This window comes from Haliaeetus albicilla, chromosome 8 (assembly GCF_947461875.1).
Source record: "Haliaeetus albicilla chromosome 8, bHalAlb1.1, whole genome shotgun sequence".
In the NCBI taxonomy this organism is placed as follows: domain Eukaryota; kingdom Metazoa; phylum Chordata; class Aves; order Accipitriformes; family Accipitridae; genus Haliaeetus; species Haliaeetus albicilla.
Window position 1 is genome coordinate 2703333 of NC_091490.1, and position 14927 is coordinate 2718259.

General features: G+C 40.3%; 1 protein-coding gene across 1 annotated transcript in view; it reads right to left on the minus strand.

The window, feature by feature from the left end:
- Positions 1-14927, minus strand: part of CACHD1 (cache domain containing 1) — a 112596-nt gene that overhangs the window by 10093 nt on the left and 87576 nt on the right. Inside the window, exons 11-19 of the mRNA XM_069788514.1 lie at positions 14251-14374; positions 13608-13725; positions 11710-11878; positions 9437-9579; positions 8656-8837; positions 6874-6984; positions 2734-2856; positions 453-552; positions 213-329 (exon numbers count right to left, since the gene is read on the minus strand). Coding sequence (XP_069644615.1) covers positions 213-329; positions 453-552; positions 2734-2856; positions 6874-6984; positions 8656-8837; positions 9437-9579; positions 11710-11878; positions 13608-13725; positions 14251-14374 — 1187 coding nt within the window. The remainder of the gene's footprint in view (positions 1-212; positions 330-452; positions 553-2733; positions 2857-6873; positions 6985-8655; positions 8838-9436; positions 9580-11709; positions 11879-13607; positions 13726-14250; positions 14375-14927) is intronic.

Genomic DNA, 14927 nt, shown 5'->3' on the forward strand with positions numbered 1-14927 from the left:
TGTATGTCAACTGACTCCTCTTGCAAGCACAGTTTGTGCAGTCCAGATCGCTCATTTTGTGTTTGGAGAGGGCGAACGGAGGCCAATCCACACGGAAGGCTGGCTTCCAGCCTCGTCTGCTGATCCTGGCACAGATCTGCGTTTCCACCAAAAGAAACCCAACCCAACCAAAGTACATTCAAAAGCAAAATAAAATAGAAAAACACACTTACCACTAAGCTGGTATTAAATTTATAAAACCGCTGAACTGTTCTGTCACTGAAGCTGTTGCAGAGGTTTTTCTTGACGAAGTTTGGGTGGTTCAGAATGTCATTTGCTACCAGAGGCTCCTAAATAAAAAAAGTAGGATTTTATGCCTTTGACATCAGACACAAACAACAGCTTCTCTACAGTTCTTACCACCTCAGAAATTAGAACAGGTAGGAATAAACCAAGAAAAAAAGGAGCCAGACCTTGTGCGTAATGTGCTGTTGCTCCACTGGTGCGTGTCCTTTGGGATCGATGAGGGTTGGGTGTGCCACAAGGTACCCTCTGTCCTCCATGATAAAGCACCTGCCCACAACAAACAAAGCGGAGAGCCTCCCATTAGACCTCCTTGGGCTTCAGAGAAATACGGTGAAATAAAATATGATCTTAAATTTACAGCTAGAGGAAGAATTTTTAAAGGCTTCCATTTATTAAAATAACAGGGCCATTAAACAAATCCGCTGCAAAATGTCTTTAAAGAATGTATTTGGTATTTCCCTGAAGCTTTTAAATCTGTTACTGTTACAGCAAGCCTGGACCATCAAGGACTTGAAAATTGAACTGATTAGAAAGAGAAAGGAAAACTCATCAGTGCATTGTCTTGTCTGATCAGGGAAGATCCAGAAATAAATGAAGCATAATGAACTTGGAAAGCTTTAGCAGTTATTAATCTACTCTGTTACCTAATTAAACAGAGATTTCACACTCTCCTTTAATGACCTCCCGCTTTAAGAATTCAATTTTAATGGGGAGATAAATCACCCCTGTTTCATTCTCAGTCTTCCCAATCTTTCCTCTCCCTTTTCAGCTCTTCCCATAAGTTTCCCGTGTGATCTCAGGGAAATGATGTCAGATCGGTGCCCCTATCTAGAAACCAGTGTGTGGTGAGGTTTTAATCCGTAATGTTTTCGCCATCTCCCGTTTCCATAGCCGCAGACAGCCGCGCTGGGGAAGGCAGAGGAGCAAGCGGCACCGGGGACGGCACAGCCTGCGCCAAGATCAAGAGAATCGGTGGCCACAGAAGGAAGACGGGAGGAGGTTAATGCGGCCACGCAATGCTCCCGAAGAGCTCAGCAGGGTAGCAGCCATGTCCTGGCACAGCCCTGGCCTCCCGCCTGGGGCCAGTGGACACTTCGGGCGGCTTTAAAGTCTGCGATTCCCATGGCAGTCTGCTATGTAAAGCTCTACCGACATCAGCTCAGGGAGGGAGAGAGCAGATATAATTTAAAGCAATCGGCACAGAATAGATGGGACTGTATACTTCAGGTATACAAAGGAGTCATGAAAACTTCTAGCTGTATTTTTTTTACTGCTCCAAACTGTTTGGGTTTTGCGTTAGAAATTCATGTAGTGATGTTGCATTTTCTCTTTTTTCTGAAAGATGCAATAGGAAACAGGAGAAAGAGTAGGCTTGTGATTACCCCAGAATGACTGCAGAGAGAAAAAGCTTAGTAGAGATACATTAAAAAAAGAACAAATGCCTGCCAGATAGTTAGAATAGTTGTCTCTTAGTACCTGCATGCTTTTACGCAGAGGCTGTAAGCATTAGATTTGGCTTCTACATTAGAACGGTCTAACAAAGCATTTAACAATATGCTTGAAATTCCTCATTTAGGGAATGTACAAACAGAATAAAGCATCTGACCCCTTTGATTAGTAATAGTTTTTAACTGGGGGGGAGGCAATACCGAACCAGAAATCCTGATTATTTTGTTTTATACACCATAAAATTTATAAAAACATACCCAAACCAAACCAGAAAAGAACTGGGAGGATGACAGAAAACCACTTCCCTTCCCAAATTTAAGGTTTAAAAACAAACAAAGAAACAACAACAATGACCAAACCATGTTATCAAGTTACTCCAGATCCAAACCAGAGTCTACCCCTGCCTCCCCCCCAACCCCATGATTTTTCAAAAAATGGTAAAGGAAAGAGGAACAATTAAGATGCACATAGGTCTAAATAAAATTAGATATTCCAGATGAAATCAGACATATTCTGACTAGTGCTGTGCTACCTATTTCTGAGAAAAATATAACAAAAGTATATTTTAATAATAATAGTTAAAATAACTAGAGATAATACAGCATTATTACATGCTCACAGTAACTAAATAGGCAAAGTGAAAACAAACAGAAGAGAATGGGAAGTGTGTTCATTTAATAAAGAATGTTTTTTTTCCCAGGATTTCAGTGAAGTCTAAATATAACAACAAAAAAATAATCAGTTATCTTCCTTTTTTTACTCCTGCAGCCTGTTTACTTAGCTGATGACAGTTTTGATCTTGAATAACAAAAAATTCCACGTAACCTTTATGAGAAGAACAAGCACAAATTTTAGTAGAAATCAGAGAACATACATTGAAAGTAACAGAATCCTAGAATAAGTTAAGTTGGAAAGTACCTCTGGGTCATTTGGTTAAAGGCAGGAAAAAAAAAAAAAAAAAAGGCTTTAGATATACATTGCCTGGAAGGAACAGCTTACCTTATTTTGTTTCCTCCGTCTTGGTTACAAACTGGCAGCAGGTCCATGAGAACTTTGTAGAAGTATCGCAGGGTGAAGTCAATGCCCATTACTGCCACTGAATGTCCTGAAGACATCTGTGCACTGCAAAGAGGGGAGGAAAAAAAAGGAAAAAGGCTTTCATGGCTGTATTAATTATTAATATTTTAATTACTCAGTTCCCTACATGAAAAGGGGACTGGCTTCCCTGGCATATAAAAGACCAGCTCAAATGCACACCTCCACACTGAAGCTCAGTTCACCCTACTTGTCTTTAAATGAACAGTTATAGCAGCTGTAAACAGAGAGAACAGTGTCTTAACAGTGTTAGTTATTTGCTGCAAATCCTGAAGTCTTTTCACTTTAACTGCACTTCACGCAACCAGAACATGGAGGAGAGAGGAGACAGCCCAGCAAGGACTGGATCACACCCGGGAACTGACCCTTCTCCCCACGGGCTGTTCTCCCTCAGCAGTTACATACACCCCTACCACCTACACAGATTTAGTATTTAGCAACATAAATTAGGATTAAAAACTCCCCACCCTCACAAATGAATGCAGGACGCAGCTCCTGCATTTCTAGCACCCAAATCCCCACCGCCTCAGGGGGGATTTACATTCTGCACTGCTCCTCTTTGCTCAGCCCCCTGCTTTAGGACCTGAATATGAAGCTGCCATAGACATTTTGCTAAATCCCTACAATTCCAAAGTGTAGGAATGACTATGAATTTCAGCCAGAAATAAAAAGCTGGCCAAGGTACAAACATGAATGAGGTTACCTTGTACCAGGCAACCAGGTGGTATTTAGGTGCTGGTTAATGAGCACCGTGTTAAATGCTTCAAATCACATCCCGCTAACCTGTCAGTTATCCATGCTAGCTGGAGTTAAACAGGAGTAATTCATGTTAACATGACACTGCCTCCCACTGTCTATGGAGTGCCAAGTGACATTTAAAACTATATCACTTCATAAATGTTCTGATTCAGTATCTTCCCCCAGTGTAGGGCAACCATAAAATAAACATTTAGGGAAAGGGCAGAACCTGAAGTCTCTGTGGCTGCTCACCAGCACTGGCAGCAAGAGCTGCTGTGAATTGCAATATTTCGCCCATACTGAAAACGCGCTTGTGTTCCTATTTTTACACACCAGTTCGGGAATATACACAGTTGCCTTAGCAACCGATACATCAAAGACCGACAAAACAGTCTCAGGCAGATGTATGGAAGTGTATTTTCTTACAGCTCTATAAACGTAAAAAAGCGCTACTTTCACTTAGTCGTATCGTTTCAACTTTCCTCACCATCAGTGAAGCAATTGCAAGAGGTCTCCTGGCCCAAGCACGGTCTTGACATTTGCTGAGACTATTTGGATGCTGAAAGCTCCAAATAGAAATTATATTCTCTGTCCTGGCAAATTCCCACCTTCTCCTCAGGAGAAATATCCAGATACTCAAGACCTCCAGAATCAACGCACTTGAACTAAGGTGCAAATCCTCACTGGGCAGCTGGGCATCAGAGCAGCAAGGTTCTGGAACAAAAGCCTTTGAATATAATAATAGAGGCAAAAACCTAATATTTGCTAAGGTGGGTTATGAAAACGATTATATGATGCAGTGGTGTGCAGTAGCCTGAGGCTGGACCAAATGACCAGGGAATCCCTGGCGCTCCTAATTCTCAAAGATTGGTTCCTGCAGCACTGAGATGGCACAGCCAGACCAAGCTGCCTCTTGCCCCTGAAGGACACAAAACAATCCGCTCATCCTCAAATCACGGGGCATGCTATTTTGCACCTATGGGGGCTTTACGCTGATGACAAAGGAGATGAGTCTGACTTGCTACTTTTTAAAATTTACTCTTGTAAATAGAAATAAAACATTTAGAAAAAGAAGATAACTGAATGGCACAGCTGGACTATACAAAGTAAAAGCTGCTGGCAACCCCCCACCCATATAAAACTAACTCTGTTTACTGGACTGAAGTTTGTTTGCTTTTAAAGAGGTACAGTGAAGATGTAGTCAGATCTAATTTGTAGATTTATAAATACAGATTCTTAAAAACCTGCATTTAATTACTTTTAACATTATCCATTTCATGGAGAAGGAATGGGAAAAAGGATGACAGTGAAGCAGCCCAGATATATTTAACTGCATGTGACAAGGTATCAAGCTATGAAGTTACTGCTCTGACAAAAAGCCATTAGGAATGCTGTAAATATTTTAGCTTCGTTTTTAAGCATTAAATCCTTCTGGTTTGCTGATACAAGCTGTATTAAATAACTTCTTGCATGAATCTTCTATTCCCAGCTTCCAAAAAAGAAATGAGATATACATAAAATGGGAACGAGAGATAAGCATCCGTTCCAGATAAACTAGTGTTGTTATTTAAACCCACAGAGCAGTTTCTAATGCGAGTATGCCTATTAACTCTACTGATTCTTCCCCCATCTATTTTTTTTTAACTAAGACCTCTTTGGGGATTATAACCGCATGTGACTATAAGCTTTAGAGGTCATATTTACCCAAGAATCACACTCACATCTGCCAAACTTTGTTTAACTATTCTTTAATCATGTTCTAATAACCCACATGAGCTTTAAGTTCTTAAAGCTAACTAAACCATCTCTTACTAGATAAAAATCAGAATTTTGATTAATTGCACTTCTCTTCTTACAAAAGTGCTTATTTACCTTAAGTAAATTCCTCTGTGAGAAGCAACACGCAGGCATTACGCCTGATAATACTCCTGCCAAAAAAGACAGGCAGATGTCTTGTGGTGGGAAATCCCAAACAAAGCCGAGATGTCTCTGAGAAGAGTAGAAAAGCAGTGTCCCGAGCTCTGCTGGCTTTGTAATCTGTATTTACCAGCACAATGTTAGCAGTCACATTTGTACTGGTGGGCTATTAGATGGAGCATGCACAGAAGCCACGTGCTCAGTGCAAGTCTTGAAAGAGACTCCGTGTAAAAACCAAAATGATAACTTTACCATTTCTGAAACTCGGAAGAGCTTAAGCTAGGAAGGTTTAGTACATATTCTGTACACTGACCTCCTTTAAACAGCCTACATCTCAAGGCAAACCTCAGCCTTAGGCTGGGGGCCTGGCCAGGAGGGAGCTGAAACAAAAGAAGCCTGGTCCTCGAGGAAAGGGTCATTCCAGTACTGAGAAGAGGTTCACAGAGAGACTGACTCCACTTCTCCTGGTGGTAATATTAACTGTACTGAGAATAAAGAAAACACTGAGAGTCTCTTGATCAACTTTGAATGAAGATACATTAGAATTTCCCCTTTCCTTTTTTTTAAGCCATAGAAGCCTAGTTAGTAAAGAAAATGCTTCTTCCTCTAAGGCTATGATACTCATTTTGGTTTTGACCCCAAAGGCACAGGCTGCTGTTTCCACTCTGATTTGTTTTCTGCAATCCTGTGAGGGCAGTTGAAGGTTTACAGGCTTCTCCTCAAGTTCTTCTTACTCCTGAAAGCCCCTGTCCAGAACTGCTGAATTTAAACAGCCCAGGCGAGGAGCTCCCCCAACTCCTGGAGTACGGACAGAGCTTTAATTAAACAGCCTTGCAGGCTGACCTCCATTTGCAGTTAGGTAGATCCGCTTTCACCTCTTACTCCCTTCTGAACATCACCCTGGTACATACAACTTCAGAAGCATAAGTGTGAGTAACTTCAGGAAATTTAGAGATTAACTGTCTCGATGAAAAAGTATTTGACTACCAGCAGAAAGGGAACATATCCCAGACTGCCTAACGAAAGTGATCCCTCTCCTCCTCTCAGGTCCTTGTCTTGCATACATGACATCTCATCCCTTGTTCATCCAGGAGCACACTCTCACCAATCGATCTTTTTTTCTATATGCTGTTATTATTTGTATATCGATAAAGCTACAGAATATAAACCTACTCATATAACATGGATTTTTCACATTTTTTCAGTATACTATTTCCATTGAATCTACACAAGGCTATATTACATTTCAACAAAAGCACTTTTAAAAACAGATTTGGTTTTCAGTTCTTGAACATATAGGAGTCGCTCAGCATATTTCTCTTCTAACCAAAGCACATCTTGATAATTAAGAGTATTCTTGCTTGACACAAACCTGAAAACACCATTTACCTGGAAGAATGGACTGTGTGACTGATCGTAACGACGTAGCCTGCCCCTCCAACATCTAAGTAGGGACCAGTAAAGGTAATTAGTCCTGGATTAGCCACTGCATGCAAGTACCTAAGGGAAGCCAAAAGAAACACTCCTAATTAGTGAAAAAGGGTTACTGTAAAGACAACATTAAATTCTGCACACTGCGAACAACATGCTACCAAAGTAATGTTTCTTAATATTAAACAAGTACCTAAGCATGATTAGGACCCAGACCAAAACCAGACTAGCTCAATAAATGGTTCCTCAGTACATACAACTGCATTAAAAAAACCTCAATTTACTTCTGCATAGAATACGTTTAGTCTAATTTTAAACATTTTTCCCCAGAACAACATATGACACAGTGCCAGCAGAGTCTCAAACTCAAAGCAAACACTGGCAAAATCATTGTGTTGCAAATGCAAGAGAAAGGATGTCCTGTAGGCAGAATTCACACATGAAAATCTGGAAAGATGTCAGAAAGTGATTACAATTACAATCTCTTCTAAAACTTACTGTCAACATAAAATGAGCCACAATCATGTCAAATATTTTCCTACTGTCATAAGAAAGTTTATAAAACATTCCAACTGTTGGAAACACTTTTGTGTATGAAATTTCTATTACTCAGCTTTCCCCCACTCCAGTATATATACTAACCCGTGAGTCTGGACCGCACTGTGCAAGTGACAGAATTCTACTTTATTATTAGTGCTTTGCTTGCATCTTCTTTCCAAAACACTGCCATTTGGCTTTATATAAAAAACAAGACACTATGGCATGCTGCATATGGAGGCTTTTTCAAAACCATGGTTTACGAAAATCAGTGAAGTGTAAAAGCAAAAAAAAAAAAAAACCCTCCCCAAACCAATCCCGAAAATAATTTGAGGGCTTTTAAAATGGAGGCAAGGGAGTGTAGAAGTGCATTCAGTTAATTTACAACATGAATGCCCCGTTTATCTCACTACAAAAAAAGAGAGCAAAATTCCATCATCTGATGTCAGCAAAAACATAAATAACAACAAAAATGAAGAAAACCTGAAGAAAAGCTAATCAGTAGCTACGGTAATGATTTTTTCCAGGCAAAACATGGGTCAGGAGAGCTACGGCACAGCCAGCGCCAGAAGGAATTCAGAGCCTTCGCCGTACAGCTGGAGGTTTGGGACCCGGCGCTGGCTCGTGCCTTTACCAGCATCACGGTGCGGCAGGACCTGGCTGGCTCCTTTCAACAAAACACACAAGTCAAAACACACTCCAGAGTGCTCTCAGGTCTCAGGCTCACTCTCATTTGTAATGTATACAAATATTTTTCCCAAATCAGCTGCTAGTGCATAATTAATAGCGCACAGTCCAGCCAGCAAATTTCTACTTTAAATTAGCGAGGAAACCCGCTGTAAACAAACAGGAAGACTAAAATATTAACAACCAAAAATGGCACAAGGATCTGAAAACGCTCTCGAATTAGCTAATCCCTAAAGGGGATGCTCATTTTCTGAATATTTATATTCCCATCTGCCATAGCAGGGATATGAAACAGAAACGATCGCTTAAAATAAAAAGGGTTGAAATTGGAACCATAAAGGTTTTAACTAGCTGTATTTAAGCACCAAGTCTTTTACCCACAATGAAAACATTTCTAGTTAAATAGTTTATTAGCTGGCTGTAAAAAAACCCAGGCTATAAAATCGATACCAAATATTTTCCTTATTGCCCTCCAAGATTATCCAAAGCTTTGATAACAGGACCCTAAAAACTCACCATTGTCTCCTGGTGGGATCAAATGCTTTGTCCATGAGGGAACCGGGGTAAATTCGGAGCACCCCATTGGGGGTTGCTATGTAACGGCGCACAATATAACTGTTCAGGCTACTCATTTCCATTTGTGTCATCCATTCATCTGTGACGTGACTGGTAGCCATTACTTCATTTCTGACAGAGAACTGCAAAACAAAGGCGGACCTAGCAGGGTTCCTCTAAGACTTGCATGAAAAGATAATAAGCTGCTCGCGGGGTTTCCTAAAGAGCGATCGGAGATCATCTAAACTCAATTACTTGTTTAAAGTCTTCTCACACCAGACGGATCTGGCACATTCCAAGCAAAGGAAAAGCTTATTATAATGAAATACTGTTGTCGTTATCTCTGCAGCTTTTAGAGTTCACTGTTTTACTTCACGTAAACATAAATACTGTTCCGCTTGCATACAAAATAGGAATTTCTCATTTATATGCCAAAGAACACAAAGATATTTCCGCTAAGAATTCACTGTAGCTTTAATTTTTCTAGTGTTTACTTCAATAGCTGCTTATCACCCTTTTTCCCTGCCTCTTGGGGAGGAAGCCCTCTCCCTCCTCTCTCCACTCTTCTGGGCCTTGAAGCCCTTGGCCACCTCTCCAGGCATGGGAATACCACTCCAAACCACTGCTCCATAACCCTATGAGCATCAGGAGATCGACGTTTCAGGTACTGCCCTCCTGGATGAAGCCGTGGGACGTGAGGAAAGCAGGGTCTCCAGGGCTGACCAGAGCACCGAGGACGTACCTTAAGGCCAGGATTGGCAATCAGGCGCGTGTTGTCACTGAGGTACGCTGTGTAATGCTCCACCATCCGCTTCGTTTCGGGCTGGCTGAGATGTTCGTATGGAGAAGAGAAGCTGCCCGCAGAGAGCATTACCGTAGGGCTTTCTAAAAATAGCAAAATACGAGAAAGTTAAGGACAATGAATTGCACATATCGCATAGTAAAGACATTTGTACCACAAAAGGGTATCTGACATGGTGTCCTGGCTGAGGATGCGTGGAAGGAATTACACTGACACATTGTCCACTCCTCTGCCTGTTCCTCCGCTCTCCCACACTTCAGTATGCAAAGTGCACTGCTCCTTCAGGTCATGGGTGGACTGGGAGTGAGGGCAGGAAACATGAAGTTTTCCACCCAAACCAGAGCACTTACCAGCACAGCTGGCAACCCCAGGCACTGACAAAACTTAGGTTGCACATGAACTACCTTTCTTGCATCAAAATACAGAAGTCTGAAAGTTAGTCCACTTACTCTGATCGCTGTGTGTTATTTGGTAGACTTTAGTGCCCTTGTTCTCCAAGTCTAAACAATTTCTGAATTGCTACTTTTTGAAAGATTACAAAAGCTGTTTTCTCTTAAGAAAAGATTTTGTGCTAAAGAAGAAGAAATCTATTATCCACGTTTCCGTTAGATACAGCAGAGGAAAATGAAAACGAGCACTTTCAGTTACAGATAATGAACAACTGGAGAATTACAAGCGCAGAAGAGGGAGCTTACCAATAAAAGCGTAGCTGTCTGGGGTGATTTTCAGAACAGACTAGAAAGTAAACTTTCACTGTGCAGAAACTGCAATACCAGACAGCTTTTTCTTTTTAAAAAGAAAAACCATTATGATGATGCAGGGCTGAAGGTTAAGAAGAACGCCTTTTCTGAATATCTGACCCATGGAACCCAATTTCCCCATGTGTAATGGTCTCCAGAGGAAAAATTTCACTGGAGTATGTGAAGTGTTCTGCTTTTATTCACATTCCTCTAAAACACATCACCATACATCCAGCAACCATATGTACTGCAGTCATCACTTATGAGCTTCTATTATAGTCCTTCATCTGCTTCCCAGACCAAATATTCTGATGTGATTGCATTTTGCTTTGCATGAAGTTTTTCCACTTGTCAGCTTAGTACTGCATTTTTCTGGATATTTTCCATTTATGTCTTGTCTTTCTGGATATAAGATAATCAAGACTAGGCACCACATTAAAGAAAGAAAAAACCCTGCATTTTAAACAATTGGCAAAGCAATTTCCATAGATTTGTCAAGTTCCTCCATAACTCCTCCAGTCTAATCTCACTTAGCTATTTGTGGAACTGCAATATAACTAAGAAAATTTCACAACTATGCCGCTAATCCACCATGAGACCTTCAAACCTTGCTACAAACAAAAAGCACTTAATTCAGAATTTCTTATAATGTCGCACAGATTTTAGCAAAACCCCCAAGATTAATACTTAAATATGAAAGCTTACAACTTATGATGCTTATACAAAAAAGCCTTTATGTTCTTAGGATGTATTATGTTTTTTAAGTTCTCTATCCTTTCCAGACACTAGGACTTAGACTGCCATGGAGACTACCCCTCTTTCCAGAAATGTTTGAGCAACTACTGAAATTAGTCAGGTAGAGCAGAATCAGTTTAGCTTATCAAAAGCAGGAATGTGTCAGTAACCTGAGAATTTTTAAGTAGGTAAGGAGGGTCTGGAAACCATCAGACCACCGAAGTTCTCAGTTTCCCCCAACAGACTTAACTTCTGACTTCACATGGACCGATGGTATTAAATGCTTATGGCAGTGAAAAACTTGCATAAATCCAAAGTAAAAAGAATAGTAGTCCTACATGACTCGCTGGGACTTCATCCTACTTATGTTATCTGTCAATAAGCTACTTTACAGCCAAGAGAACAGAACTTTGTTTTCAGCTTGGTGAGACAGCTCTCACTCTCCCCACTGCACTTTCTGGGAACTTGATCAAGCAAGACTCACGGTGCATTTATGTCGTACTCTGACGAGCAGTCCCACTGCGTTCATCCATGCAAGCGCTTGCCATTGAGCAGGGGAGCTATGATCAATGAAGGGCTATAAAAAGGTAACGGCTGATTAGAAAATCAGCCTTGGAAATAAAAGCCTCTCAAGAGGAGAGTATTTCCAGTGTTTTCTGAGATGAGTTTTACTTTCTGCTGGTACACTCTATAGAAACATGTATGAGGTGATCAAGACGAACTGCAAGAAAGCTTTACCTAAGGTAGCCAGCTGCTTGAAGTGCAGGCAGGCGTTTGGCTGGCCCAGCAGATCCAGTCGATGATACAGGAGCTTGCTGCTGGGGACAGTGTTGAGATTCTTCAGCTGTTTAACAGGTATTTCTGGCTGTATTACCACGACACACAGAATAAAGGATGTGTCCTGGACCTGAAAAACACGGGCAAGTCATCAAACAGAAACGAAAAGGTGGAGGAGTTACAGAACTTATTTTCTATTTAGCATTCATTCTCTTTTCTTTAATTGCTCATCTCGTCCAGTTCTGGAAGGCAGCACCACACTTCACCATACTCAAGGATCACAGTTCCCACTCTCTCTGAAAACAGACAGCTCCTTTTCAAAGAAGCTAATATGGGCTTGTTCCTACAGAAAACAGAGAGAAGGATTGTGCTCAAGCCATATTGGTCTCCATGCAGGATAGAGACACTTGTCTTCAGCAGTCTGATTACTGCAACTCAGTCCCATACAGCCCCATCCCAGTCTGTAATCATCTTGTATGTACTGGAACCACTAAGTTGTACAAAAAATACTTTTCCACAGTCTATGCAGAAAATAAAAATATTTCATTTTCAGGAAAAAAGCTTACATTAAGACCTTCATTTTGTTGCTCAATTAGCAATAATTTCTAACACTCTTTCGTGGATACTTTTTGAAGTGCTATTAACAGAGCAGAGGCTTCAGGTTCACAGTTGATAAAAACACACTGGTATTCCCCTTATGAAAAATACAGACAAATTAACTCTAGAAAATAAGATTGTATCATTACCACTCTTAGTTGTGTGCTGCATGTGTCACATGCTTTACTGGTTTGTATATTTTAAGTATCCTATAGTACATCAGACTAGCAAAACTTGGAGTTGCCCAGCTGCTCTGTAAGGGTGTTTGATATTTAATGTAGCATTACAACATTAGAAAATTAGCTCCAGACACCCTCCTATGTGAATTTCTGTTACACAATGACAGATTTAATCTCTTAAATCTGCTCAGCTTAATCTTTTAGGTTGGATTTAACTTAATACTGTGAAATGATCCACAAGTACCCTCTTCAGTTTGTTGGCACAAAAAAGTAGCCAATTATTTCTGGCATCAGTGAAATTCACCTGGATTATATTTAACCTTAGATTCCATTTTAATCCCTGGGTCAAGATTAGCGTTCAGATACGTTCAAAACTGAAGAAAGGAAGACAGCTGCTAGAAGCACTCTTGAAGCTCTTACAACTGGTAATATAGCCTGTTGCATACACATCGTACCCAGTTTCAATGAAAGCTTCAACATAACTAGTGTTTGTAAGAAAAGTGTTAAATTACAGGAAACATCACTGGCTACTGATACAGTTCTGCAACAAGATAGTATCAGAATGAGAAGCTGACATTTTCCCAACTGTATTAATTAATGGATCGTTACTCTGCCCCAAACATAACAACAGTATTAAGCAAAAGAATGACTTAATACCAAACACTGCCTCAGCACTGTATTCAAACGTGGTCTCTGGTAGGTATATACGTGTCACCTGGCTTGCAGTATGACATCCAGACCAGCATAGATTTACTTCCATTAGGAAAGCAGGAGTATAATCTCTATGTAACTCTACATTACATATCTCCTACAAAATGAGTGCCTTCATGAAGGAAAAGCACACACATATCCATACAGATACATCTCAGAAGATGACATGCTAACAAACCTGAAATGGTAATTTCATTGGTTCTTCACTGTAAGAAAAAACCTCTACATTCATGCAGTTTCTGAGTAATTCAAACATTTCATACTTCAGTATATAGCAATACTTCATGCTTCACTATATTTAATACATTTGTGTACTCTTCAATATAGGAACTTACTCTATGCCACCCTGCAACAGTGTCACTAAGTCCTTACCATCTTCCAGGCGTAGCTGACATTGTAGGCTTCTTTTCCAACTTCTCTCAGTTTGTTTACATGCCAAGACAGTGAGGAATTCACAGGAACTGTAATGATCTGGCTGCCCAGGGGAATGCTATATTGGCAGATATAACATACAGAATTTTATTAAACACTGAGAAAGCTCTTAAGCAAAACCCATCTACTGTACATTTATAAAAATATCATACAATATTAAAAGATTAACTGTTATCCATCTTAGGTGAAGAAAAAGTGGATGTACGCTGAAAATGCACTTGTGTACTGACACATTTTGAGTTAAAACACATAGTCAGGTAAGACAAAGGCTAAAGAAAAACCCAGACCAAATAGTGGAAAACCTTCCTGACATGGAAGCGAGACATTAGCAAGAGTATCCCCCAGATCAGCTATGAAAACCCACTGCTTAGCACACCAAATGATAAATGAAGAAAGCTGGAGGAAAAAACAAACCAGAAGTGTTCTGCGTTTGGAGGAGGGGTGGGGGGAAACAAAAATCCATCCGAGTATCCAGATACTGTAGGAAAAGGAACTTCACCTTAAATTCTCTTAAAACTCCTCTAGAAATACTTCTAGTGCCCTAAGGACTACTAGCGTTTGGACACGCATCCTGATTCCTTACCTAAGGATGTTCTGACGCACCAGCTCAAATCTAGGAATGTTCTCATAATGGATAATATCTGTGTGGAGCGGTGGTTCAGACAGCAAGTAGGGCCTGGTAAGGGATGGGTGCATAAGAGTGTATCCTAAAAAATAAAGACACAAAACCAGACACTGAATGCATTATAACAACTGAGTCCAGGATTAATATTTACAGAAAAAAAAAGAATGTAGTAACTACATGCAATTTTTACAAAGGCTTAACAAAAGTGAAGAAGAAATATTATCAAAGAAGCTGCAAACTAAGAACTTGGTAAGTTGCAAATGAAAGACAGCTCAAAGAACCAAGCAATAAAGAGAGGCTGGGATCAGAGGAAAAGAGCTGAACACACATATAACAACACCAGTTTTGCCTTTTGACCTGCACATAGAAAACCTCGGGTGTTAAACATGTAGAAAATCTCAGCAGCAAGTAAGCATTTCCACATCAAAACTCCAGTACAGACATTTCAAGTCATGAATCCACCTACAGTCTCAGCAACTCTCAGGCAAAACTAACCAAACAACACGCAATTAATCTTTTAATAAGTATTATCATTCATTACTTACAGACTATTCAGAGACATGAGGATTAAGAGTTTCCTTTTGATGGTTAATGATCTCAGTGGGACTAGAAGAGATTATTTGAGCCAAAAAGTT